General features: G+C 36.9%; 2 protein-coding genes across 2 annotated transcripts; one reads left to right on the forward strand and one right to left on the reverse strand.

Annotated features, from left to right (window-relative positions):
• Nucleotides 1-400: 400 nt before the first annotated feature.
• On the reverse strand, nucleotides 401-1249 carry LOC114473732 (homeodomain-interacting protein kinase 3-like). The gene has a single exon (XM_028463504.1). It carries the CDS (start codon nucleotides 1235-1237, stop codon nucleotides 401-403), a length of 837 nt encoding a protein of 278 aa, XP_028319305.1. The 5' UTR covers nucleotides 1238-1249.
• Nucleotides 1250-3256: 2007 nt separating this feature from the next.
• LOC114472859 (glycolipid transfer protein-like) lies at nucleotides 3257-8758 on the forward strand. Its single transcript, XM_028462146.1, has 5 exons — nucleotides 3257-3489; nucleotides 3709-3767; nucleotides 5743-5876; nucleotides 6786-6936; nucleotides 8041-8758. Exons 1-5 carry the CDS (start codon nucleotides 3387-3389, stop codon nucleotides 8221-8223), a joined length of 630 nt encoding a protein of 209 aa, XP_028317947.1. The 5' UTR covers nucleotides 3257-3386; the 3' UTR covers nucleotides 8224-8758.
• The last annotated feature ends 3388 nt before the right edge of the window (nucleotides 8759-12146 follow it).

The raw sequence follows: 12146 nt of genomic DNA on the forward strand, positions 1-12146 counted from the left end.
TGGTCATCCCATCCACCTTAATCTGTTGCTTCGTTCTAGCCTAGCTGGTTAACTTCTTACCGGGCTAAATCCTGTGGTAACTTAGGCTGAACGACTAACCTGGTCGGGAGTAGGTTTTGTTCTGGATAAGATTTTAGCAAGTACAGAAGTCCCGCCTCCTGACCAATAAGTTCTCTTGGAAAATGACCTGCCTATTGTTAGAAGATCCTGGTTTGTGTGTGGATCTGACTGCTGAGTTTAGGAATAAAAAGCATATTATTGGATAAATGCAATCCTTATTATTCCTCAATTGTGATGTAAGTTGCTCTACACAGTTTATTCATGTTTGTGATTGGTCTGACGCTGCAATCTCCACCTCTGTCACTGAAGCAGGCTAACAGATTTCCCGGATATACTGTACTTATCCATATCCATAGTACAGGTTCCTAATGTATTGATGATCATAAAGGTAGGCCTGTGCCTCGGTTAGATAGTCTCTGCTTCTCGGATCATGGCTCAAGTGGGACATGGTGATAAAGGGGTGCTGGAGAGCCTCAGTGGGAGAAATCCGCTTCGCCCCATCCAGACGCAGCATTTTCTTCAGTAGGTCGATGAAAGCCTTCCGGTCTTTCATTTCTGCACATCCCATTTTTTCATAGACATAGACCAGGTCATCAAGTGATGTGAAATGAGTTTGATTCCTGGGCCAGTTCTGAGCATTTTTTTTATGAATAATTGAGTATTCTTTTTTTGTCAGCAGCCTCCATTTTGAGCCAAATTCATCCTCCTCACAGAAAAAATATTTGGTGTACATGCCTTTCTGAAGCTGGTGATTTGACGGCATGCCCAGGGTCTCCACCATGCACCTCAACATGAGATGTTCACAATGAACGGGAAAGAGGTGAAACCCGAGGTAGAGAAATGCCAGCAAACAACCTAATCCCCACATATCAATGGACTCAGTGAAAGGAAGGCCAAGTGTAACCTCTGGGGCCCGGTACCCAACCGCCTGATGCATGCCCCCGAGTTTGGAGGTATAGTAGTGTAAAGCCTTTCCAAAGTCAATCAGTTTAACTCGGTAAGGAAGGTACTTCATGTTGATCAGCATGACATTGTCAGGTTTGATATCAGTATGCACGATTTTGAGATACTGTAGAGCCTGCAATGTCTCCAACAGCTGCTTTGCAATGGGGCGGATAGCATTTACATACAGTGAATTTTTGTTCAGACAGTGTTGAAATAAATCAATGTCCAGCATCTCAAAAACCAAACAGGTGTGGCCACAGTGCTGAAAAATCTCATACAATTTGATCACATGTACTTGGTCTGCATTCAGTTGGCCTATGGCCTCCAACATGCCCAACTCATGTTCTACGTCCTCCTCAATCTCTTGCTTCAGGATCTTCACAGCCACTATTGCGTTGCTGCCATTTACCTGGCACTTAGCCACTTTTCCAAAGGCACCTTCACCAATAAACTCCAGAATGGTAAAGGCATTATAGCTGCTCTGCAGAACTTGCCCTGCCACGGGTTGAAAATCTTCAGCGTTCATTCTTCACTACTTCGTAAATCCATAATAATCTTTGCAGTATTCTATCATATAGTAAAAGCCAGACTGATTCAAACTTTAAAAGTAGCATGAGTAGAGAGTCTGGTCTGCCTTTAATGTTGCAGCCCCTTTTCATCCTGTTGATGACATATGTGACTATAGGCATCCATGTTCTAAGAATGACATCATCCAGATGTTTCCTGAAACATGCACCCATTACACTTCAATAAAGAGCATGTGAAGTTACTCAGTCAGACTAGCACTCAGACAAAATTCAAGATCAGTAGCTTTAATCATCTGGGAGTGTCACTGGGTATGCATTATCACTTAAGCACAGGTGACTCATACAGGTGGGTAGGAAGCGTAGTGGTGTATTGCAGTGGGGTGAGCCATGGAGCAAAGCCCTTGGTTGACCGCATTAGAGTACAACCTGATCGCATTTCAGCACATTAGGACGCCACCTGTTCAAATTTGAGCACATTAGGACGCAACTAGAGCGCATCTCGGTGCAACTGCACAGAACTTTAGACGCACCTGGGATGCATTGTGGACACACATTGGGTGTATACATTGAACATGGAGCAATGTCAGAGCCATACCTTTCAAGTTTCCCGTTTACTATTTTTTTTACGACACAAATTTCATCAATTATATTTATAGTGGCAATATATAAATTAATAAAAAACCTTTTATTATGTTTAAGTAATATATTTTACACTATGATATACATATTGTATATTATTGCTTTTCTTTCTTATGCTTACTAACGATATATGATTTGAAAAGCTTTTTAAACTGGTTCATTTTGGTGCTTTGTTTTATTTCATCCTTTAGGCAATTCCATAATTGAACCCCTGCTATTGTAATATTCATCTTTTTTCAGTGTTGTTCTACCATATTGTATCTTGACAATAAGTAAATCAATATAATAATAATTGGCATGCAAACTAGGTTCAAACGTTTAAGCTGTGTACAAATTAATTACATTTTGCTGAATGAAATTAATTTCATGATTACACATTTCTTAATGCAGTTGAGGTATGATCAGTTGATTTTATTCTCCATTCATTACTAGGAGCACAAAGTTTTTGGTTTTTTTTTTTTTTCTTTCTTTTCTCTTTTTCTAACAACCAATCACAGCTTTTTGCAGACTGCATCCCACCCAGCAACAAGGCCAACCACACCTCCTCACTAAAAAAAAAACAATTCTGTCTACTCCTTGTTCAGAGTTGCTCTCAGAAACTTCCTGAATCACTTTTAAGCTAAGATTCCTTGCTAAGATTTTTTAGGCTAAGTTATGAGCTTTCTGAGGGGACTCTGAGAAGCTTTGTCAATATGGGCACAAGTGTAAAATATTTAATTAATTTCCATGTAGCAGTTTTCTACAAGTTCTTGAAAGAAATAAAATATATGGAATTTGCTTGTTTAAAAAAAAAAAAACCCTGTTTTATTATTGAAGGGATATTTGTTTTAATTTTTACTTTGTATATTTAGTTGTAAAACTTTTCAAGTAAGGGAGCAACTTCAATACTTTAACTTTTACCGGTGTCATTTTTTATTTCTTCAAATATCTACACTTTTCTTTGAGTACCGAAGACTAGCACTTTCGCCACCTCTGCGCATGCCCCACGGGTAAGGCGCGCCTGCACTGACCTATCAGTTCATTGATCTGTGTGAGTTTCTGTGGACTACATTTTCTGTGCACGCCCATTTTCCAACCTGTTGTAGGAGGAGGGCTCTGATTGGACGGCTGCAGGCGTGGCCCCGCCCACCGGACAGCGGCTCAGTTCCGGGTTCTCAGACACAAACTCCAACCCTCTGTTGCTTCTTAACCATCACTGCTCCCACCGGCTGGATAATGGCGCTTTTACTGGATAACCAGTTCAACCAACTCCCTCCGGATAAGTCTGTGAACACCAAAGTATTTCTGGACACCGTCTCTCACCTGCCTGCTTTCTTTGGTGAGTGTTCGCCTCTTTCTGGCTCTTTACCGGGTGGACCTGTTTCCTATGACACGCCGATTCAAACCGTGTCACTCTGTGTGTGGATGACTGCGGGTTTTTAAAAGGCCAGCTGCTGTGTTTTCTGTCGTAGAGAAAGTCCGCGTGCGTGTGTGTGCGTGTGCGTGTGTCTTCATTCATATTTGATCGCCTGTTCTCAAATGTCCCCTTGTATTTCAGACTGTCTGGGATCTAAAGTCTTTTCTATCATCAAGTCTGACATCAACGGCAACATCACGGTGAGACGCTATTTCAGGGTTTTTCAAACTAGAGGTCGTGGTCCCATGTTGGGTCGCCTGGAAATGCAATGGGGTCGCCTGAAATGTCTAGCATTAAAACAAAGAATCAAAAAATACAGCTGAAAATTATGTTCAAAACTTTTTATCACACATTTTTGGCACTCAATTGACAAATATTTCCACATTCAGAACAGTATTTACAAGCATTTGAAAAAAAAAAAAAACTAAGAAAAAACAGCAACAACGTAAAATCAGGGTCAAGGATAAAAAGTCAATAATAGTGTTCAACAAATAGTCACGCAGAACAACACATATTGGATACCCATGAAATTAAAAAGAAAAAAAAAAAGGAGTTTGTAATCCCATATGGGTGTCGCCTGGAAATTAAAGGTCATGTGAAATGTTTAGTAATAATAAATATATATTAAACTCTTATTACACGTTATTGGCTCTCAGTTAACAAAGAGGTCCACATTTGGTACAGTAAATACATGCGTTCAACAACAAAAACAGGATCAAGGATTTACCAAAAATGACAATATTAACAGTAGCAAAAGTAGTAATATTTAGAATAATAGCAACAATAATGTTAAACAAATAGTCATGCAGAGCAATAGATATTGGAATGGTTACCTATAAAAGTAAAAGGGATGTGGGGTCGCCTGAAATGTCTAGTAATAAAATATAAAAATACTGATTTCAAATTATATAAAAATATATTTTTATTACACATTTGTGGCACTCAGTTAACAAAGATTTCCATATGTGCATTTCAAAAAGAAAAAAACAGGATCAAGGAATAACTAAAAAAGTCAACAGTAGCAATGATAGTAACAGTAAGAATAATAGCAACAGTAGTGTTTAACAAATAGTCACACAGAGCAGTAGATATTGGATAAACATGAAATTAAAAATAAAAGGCAGTCACACAAAATTAGGATGTATGCATATATGATGTAAACACACACATTCCCATAGATGTATGTATGTATACACGTATAAATAAAGTAAGCAAAATTTACAATATAAAAGTAAAGAAATAAAATACATAGAATAATAATTAGACACAGCATATAGATATTTAAAATAAAAATAAGCAGACAAAAATTTAATTATATAATTATAAAGACTAAATGATAAAAATTGATTAAAAATATCTCTAAAGCAAAGATGGTCTGTGTGACCATGGAGCGAATATCTCCCCGACGCAGTGTCTGATCGACCTGAAACTTTGTCAACGCCTTCCAAATACCCCGAGCGTGTGCATTTGTAATTTGGTTATTCCTAAACCACTTTGAAATGACCAGTCCACACTGTGGAACTCCTGTCAAACATTGTTTTAGAACACTGATGATGTCATCAACAGTAAGAATGTTCTAACTGATGATGTCATCAACAGTGAAATTATCGGTGTTCCATATTCAAACTGATGATGTCATCAGCATTTTATTCTATGCTAATGCTAGTGCAGTGCGACGCTGTTTGTATACGATAACTTGAAAAGTTATCGTATACAGATTTTGATGGAATTTTCAGGAAATGATGATGGGTCAAGGAACCGCTGATTACATTTTGGTGATGTTCTGGCTACCAAGAGAAAAAAAAAAAAAAAAAAAATATATATATATATATCCCCCATAAATTTTCCCATCCACACTGTGGAACTCCTGTTAATGTCAATGTCAAAATGAATACCTCCGATGGGCACTGTACTAGTAAGATACAATATGGTATAGGTCAAATTTATCAATATTCTTTTTCAAATTAAAACGCCACACAATCTCAAGACTTTCACTTATAAGAATAAAGATATCTGATACTGATACTGGCTACTCTGTATTTATACACAGTAAAACATCAAAAAACTAACTTTAGACCAAAAAAAGTCTCTGAGGTCACTAGAAACGTGTAATAGCATCTCGTCTTTCATTTGAACACCTGCTTGAGACCAGCCATCATGTTCCCTCCTTTGCAGAAAATTAAAGCTGTCTATGTGAAGGATCCAGCCAAGTACGTTACCCTGCAGGACATAGTGGAGGCCGAGCGGCTGGAGCACGGAGCCGAATGGCCTAAAGTGGGGGCCACGTTGGCCCTGATGTGGCTGAAGAGGTGAGTGATCCTATTCTCAGCCACACATTGGTGCTAAAATTAGGGATGTAACGATTAATCGTAAGGCAGTTAAAAATCGCTTCATAGGTATCAAGGTTCGCATCGATGCTCTGAAAATTGAATCACAGTACTTTTTTGAAACAGCAGAGGGTGCTATATATTTATCATTCAAAAGTGTTGGCGGCGGGGGGAATCTGCTACTACTTTCTTTCTGGCTGCCTTCTACTCTTAAACATGTTCATAAATGATTCCTTACCCCTTTAGCACCCGAATAATATCTGTAATGTTATATGAATATCTGTAAAAGTCATGTTTTTCTATTAGCTCTGTCTGCTAGCATAGCATCTCTTCTTCACTGCTAGATTAGCTGCATGCCAACCGACCACTGGGGTACCAGCGCCCTCTGCTGGTCCAAACAAATATCTGACGTAAATACAATGCAGACTGTTTTTTTATTTTTTTTAAAGTCCAGTTGTTAAGGCACAAAATACATTTTCAGTTGCACTTTTAAAAATAAAAGCAACTATTATGTTGTTTTGCATTGTTTACTATAGAACCAGAATTTAAATTAATAGGCTTCTTCTTCATTTGTATTATTCCTTTATTTATTTCATTCAGGATTTATTTTTAGTTAAATTGCATTGTTTTGAATAGTTTATCAAGGGATTCTTTTGACAATGAAACATAAAAGGAAAATAGTACAGTATTTTTTAGTTTTTTTTCCCCAAAAAAATAAAGGAATATTTTTCAGTCATTTGTCTACAGTCTCCTTTTGTAAAATAAATCGTGAGAGAATCGTATCGTGAATCGAATCGTATTGGGAGTTGAGTGAATCGTTACATCCCTAGCTAAAATCCTTGCAGATTGACGGGTGTGTGCGTTTGCTGACATACTGTCTCTGTCCTGCAGGGGGCTTCGTTTCATCCAGATTCTGCTGCAGAGTTTGGCAGACGGAGAGAGAGACGAGAACAACCCCAATCTCATCAAAGTCAATGTGACTAAAGCCTATGAGCAAGCACTGAAGAGATACCACGGCTGGATTGTTCAGAAGATTTTCAACGTGAGGAAAAGAAACTTTTCGCACATCTACAGCATACATGCTAGAAATTGATCAGATTCAGACAAGGTTTATTGCCAATTAGAGTTTTTAGCAATTCAAGGAATGTGAATTTTGATGCTAAAAAAATTCTGCTTCAGAAACTCAAATTCCAACTCGGATTGCACAGATTTACTTCCATAGTTATGATAACTAGTGTTGCAACTGGGTGGAAAGTTTTTGCTAAATTTCCACTTTACTTAAGCTTGGGAATCTTTTACCATTAAAAACTTTTCATGGGAATTATTTATTCAAATTAATGTAAATTGCGAGTTAATTTTAAATGACTGATGTTGATAATATATTTCCCATTTATTTTTTTTTTTTTAAAGGATTTTTTTGGCTCTAGTGGCCTTTATATGACAGTTGCTTGACAGGAAAGGGGGTCATAGAGAGCAGGGGAATGACACGCAGGAAAGGGTCCCAGGCCGGGAATCGAACCTGGACCCGCAGCAGGTGAGGAACTATAGCCTCTGTACATGGGGCAGGCGCTCTACCCACTGAGCTAAACACCGCCTTTCCCATTTATTTTCAACATCCTTATTACGGGCCAACCTTTAATTTTGAAAAATTCCCGTTAAATTCCCATGAAAAGTTTCCAACTTTGAAAAAAATGTTGTATTTTTTTATTATGTTATTTAGAATGGATATTAATATTTATCTTTGGATATGATAGTCTTTTTAAAATTTCTCCAAATTTCCAGTTAATTCCAATAAATAATTCCCATTAAAAGTTTATGTATTTTGAATATTCCCGAGTTAGTAGCAAGTTCCCGTGGAAATTTACTGGAAATTTTCAGCCCCTTTGCAACTCTAGTTAAATCGGTGCTAGAATTTACACACACCAATATTAACAGTATTTGCATAGCTGTTTTAGTAGCATTTAATAATCCAAATATCTACTGGAATTTACTGTACGATAAAATATGATAAAATTGAGAGAGGGTGCACAGTTTTAGGGTCATTTATCGTCTTTGGTAAACACAAAAGTTGTCGTCTTTTTTTATTGACTTGTTCAAGATGATGCTCGTGATTTTTTTTTAATTTATTTTGATTTATCACTTGCAGGCAGCCTTAATCGCAGCTCCGTACAGATCAAACTTCCTCAAGGCGCTGTCGAAGGGAGAGGAAGTCAAAGAAGAGGAGTGTTTGGCCAAAGTGCAGCAGTTTCTGGTGAATTACATCCCCACAGTAGACGCCATCTACGAGATGTACACTACTTTAAACGCAGAGCTCGACTACACCGTTTAACCTCCCATGTGTACTAGCTTTTATTCCCATTTCACCCCCAGTGTTGTATTTATTACAGTGCCTTATCTTAAAAATTACACACTTGTGTAAATAATGTATAAGAATAAGTAATTTAACATTTTGTATATACATATACACACGTTTTTTCATGAGTAACTATACCTTACTTGTACATTTATCTTACATTTGAACAAAACCTGTTGTTTTCCCATTTTAAGTAAAGACTGCACTGGGTCATAGGAGCTCTCCGTTTTTAGTAGATTATACATTTGTGTAATTTGCACCTTTTTTATGCAAAAACAGACCATCATATTAGAACTTCACCAGCTACACCAGTGAGGGACAGTTTTTAACTTGCTTATATGAAACAACAATTTTTGTTTTGACTCCATTTAAAACCTGTGTGCCTTTGTGTTGAATAAAACCACAGTTAGAAAAAGTATGGGGTCGCCTGAAATATCTAGTAATAAACTAAAGAGATACTGATTAAAATATTTTTTAAGTTTGATAATAAAACACCACACACAATCTCAAACAACTGTTCTATTCTGTCACTTTCTCAAATATAAATCTAGCTCAAATAAAACGCAGTATGAAAATATCTGATGCATATTGTCACTTTGTGCACTAGTACAGGCTACTCTGTATTTCATTTTTTAAAGCTAGCTTTGAGTGAAAGGTTTTCAGCCATTCAGTGTGGACTCATAAGCCCGCCCACAGGCTGCATCGTCACCAGGAAGTCTCTGTCCTTATGATGCATTTAATGCACCTCAGAATTCTGGGTTTATGTACAGGGGTCGCTACATGGAGTCAAATCTACACGGTAAAGTTGAACTTCCTCTAAAAATAATTTGTCTGACTTCTCATAACAATGGCAACTGTAGAGCCACATGTTGGTGGTAAAATAGTGATTAAAAGCATTTTAATGCCAATAACTTGAGGAAATAATGTACAATATTCACTACATTCACAAATTACTTACTGCTGTTGTGGAACACAGTAATGTAGGCTTTATTTATGTTGCTGTTTTATGATTTTTTTTTCTTTTTACTTAAAACCTGTCATGTTTTTAAACTCTTACATAAATAATTTTGAATGCCTTGTTGCTGAAATAAGCTACATACTGTTGCCTTGCTTTGTTGGGCCAATATAGATATGCCATTCAGAATAATCAGAGCTTTAATCACATCAACATTATTGCCTTTATTGTAATTTCTCAGAATTTTCAACTAAGAAAGGCAGAGATCAGAGTTGCCTTGATCACAATCCTGGCACCGACGTGTGCCAGGCAGCTAATGACTACTCCACCATTGGCCTAGCTGTATATTTTCTTGTCGTGGGATGAATAAAAGATTATCCTTTTTAGATCATCTAAAAATGAGAGCGCGCAGACCTCCGCCAAGTACAGCACGAGTACCGGGCGGGACGTACACACAATGCATTTCCCTACCACTACTACATTACCCATAAGCCACCGCGTTTACCCATAAGCCACTGCGCTTAAAGAATATATATATATACATATATAATATTTGCATGTCGCTTTTTGTTGAAACTGCAGCAGTCAGTGTGCACAGGAGAGAAAACAAAACAAAACCATCAATCTTTTTACACCTCCGTACTCCTTACTTAACCCGTAAGACAATCTCAGAATGTGACTGCTACGTACTGAGATGTACCCGTGCTGGACTTGCTATGCGCAATGTCATACAGAGATTGCTGCTGTATTCATTTTAAAAATGCTTAAAACATCACATCAATCGACCATCGATAAAAAAGTCGACCAATGATAAAAGAAAGACAATTGTCACGATCAGATTTATATGAATACAACAGCTTATTATTGTAAATTTAACTGTTATTTATTGCAATGTATATTATAATCATGTTTTTTTTTTGGAGAATTAACTATTCCTATTCATATTGAGATTGCTGCATGAGACACTATTACTTTACTCAAGTTGTTGACTGATATTGTCACTCACTCAGCACGGCGGAAGTAGCAAAAATTCATTTTCCGGTAGTGGGCATGCTCAAAATCGATCTCAGTACGAGGTAAACTCAGCCCGTGACAATCGGTATCAGTCAATGCTAATCCGAACGTTGGTATAGATACTAGAGATATACATTTGTGTAGTTAGTATCATATGAGAACTCCACCAGCTACAGTTCAACAGTGGGTGACAGTTGTGAACTTGCATACGAACCACTCATTTTGGGACTGATGCTGGTGTTCTACCTCTGCTCATTCCATTTCCATTGTAAACCAATGTGCCTTTTGTGTTGAATGAAACCACAGTTAGATGAAAGTCGGTATACGACTGTTTACTGGTAGTTAAACCCTGCAGGTGATAAAGGTTGCTGAACCAGAAATGTTTGGTTGCCCATGTGGAATGTGTGTTCAGTCAGTGTACATTTTGCTGTTTGTTTTTCATGAAGAGCAAGGAAGGTGTGGTTACGCCGCTGTGGCCTTTTCGTGTCTCGATGGATGTATCGCTAAGCATTTTAATCCATGGAGTTTGATGTTACTGAACAAATGAGCCATTCAGTGAGTAAAAGTGGCTTCAACTAAATGCTTTACAATTCTATTCTCAATTTGAACACTAGGTGGGGATATTCACCTTTTTTTTTTTTTTTTAAATTATTTTCCTGTGACACTGAAACATCCAATTATGGACAAAGTGCTTAAACACCACTTCTTTTAAAACACTTACTTCTTTGTTCAATTTAATTTAATTATTTGCTCATCAGATTTATACTTGAATAACAGCACTGGCTTTAAGAAGTACCTCAACTAATAGGTATCCCAAGTACTAAACTCTAAAGAGTCCCTAAAACCATTTAATTAAGCAAATTAAACTTTCATTCAGATTTATGCAGGCCCATCTGGATTAGCCTACTTATTAAAGAAGCAATTAGAAAAACTATCCTGCCTTGAAATGAAGGACAGCTCCTGCTAAATGGAGTTTGTTTCGCACAGAGTAATGTAATGGTTATTTTATCCAACAGTATTAAAGTGTGTCATCTTCAAATGGAGATTTTTTTTTTTTTTTCCTCAAGAAAAAAAAAAAAAAATCAGATGAAGGTCATTATTTATTTACTTCCTAATTTTAGAAGAGCCACAAAGGGAAGATGGAAAAATCTGCAAATTCATTCATTCTATATGTGGAAAAAATGATCACACATGGTTACGTTTAAACGACTTCATAGTTGAAAGGGTTTCCTACTAAACCTGATCCACCGGGACTATTTTCAGTAGTTCTTTGTTTCCATTGTTTGCATATATAGGCTTGGCTGTTTAAGTTTAAGTTTCATATTCCGCCACTCAAAAACCACCAATAAAACATTACAAAATATATATGTATATGATAGATAGTCGTTTTAAATGTGTTTCGTTTTCTTGGTGGAGAAATCTAATAAGCGAGAGAGGTTCAAACCAAGCATCAGAATGCAGCAGAAAAGTGATTTAAGTGCCTTTGAAAGTGGCATGGTTTTTAATGTTGGATGCATAATTATTGATTTATTTGGATTTTAACACATTTCTATAGAATCAAACTATCTTATTGATGCTGGCGTTTGCAGGACAGTTTGAGTTTTAAACAGAAAGACAACCACTCATTAAAACCGCGGTATGTGATTGGAGGAAATCCTCTTACCACCCAATATGTGGAACCTCATCAGAATAGGAAACTGAGGATTAGGGCGGAACCATTTTGAAAAATAATCTAATTGCGTGTTTTTTTTTTTTTTTTTTTTTCTCAATATTGCGATTGTGATTTAATATTTTTTTCAAGGGCCTCTTGTCATGTATTTTTCAGTGAACACAAACAATAAATCAATCTGTTTCATAATAAACAATTTCATTTGATTCATGATTTAAACTTTAAATAAATATAAAATATACATTTTAAAGCACAGATTAC

Source organism: Gouania willdenowi, chromosome 12 (genome assembly GCF_900634775.1).
Source record: "Gouania willdenowi chromosome 12, fGouWil2.1, whole genome shotgun sequence".
Classification (NCBI taxonomy): Eukaryota; Metazoa; Chordata; class Actinopteri; order Blenniiformes; family Gobiesocidae; genus Gouania; species Gouania willdenowi.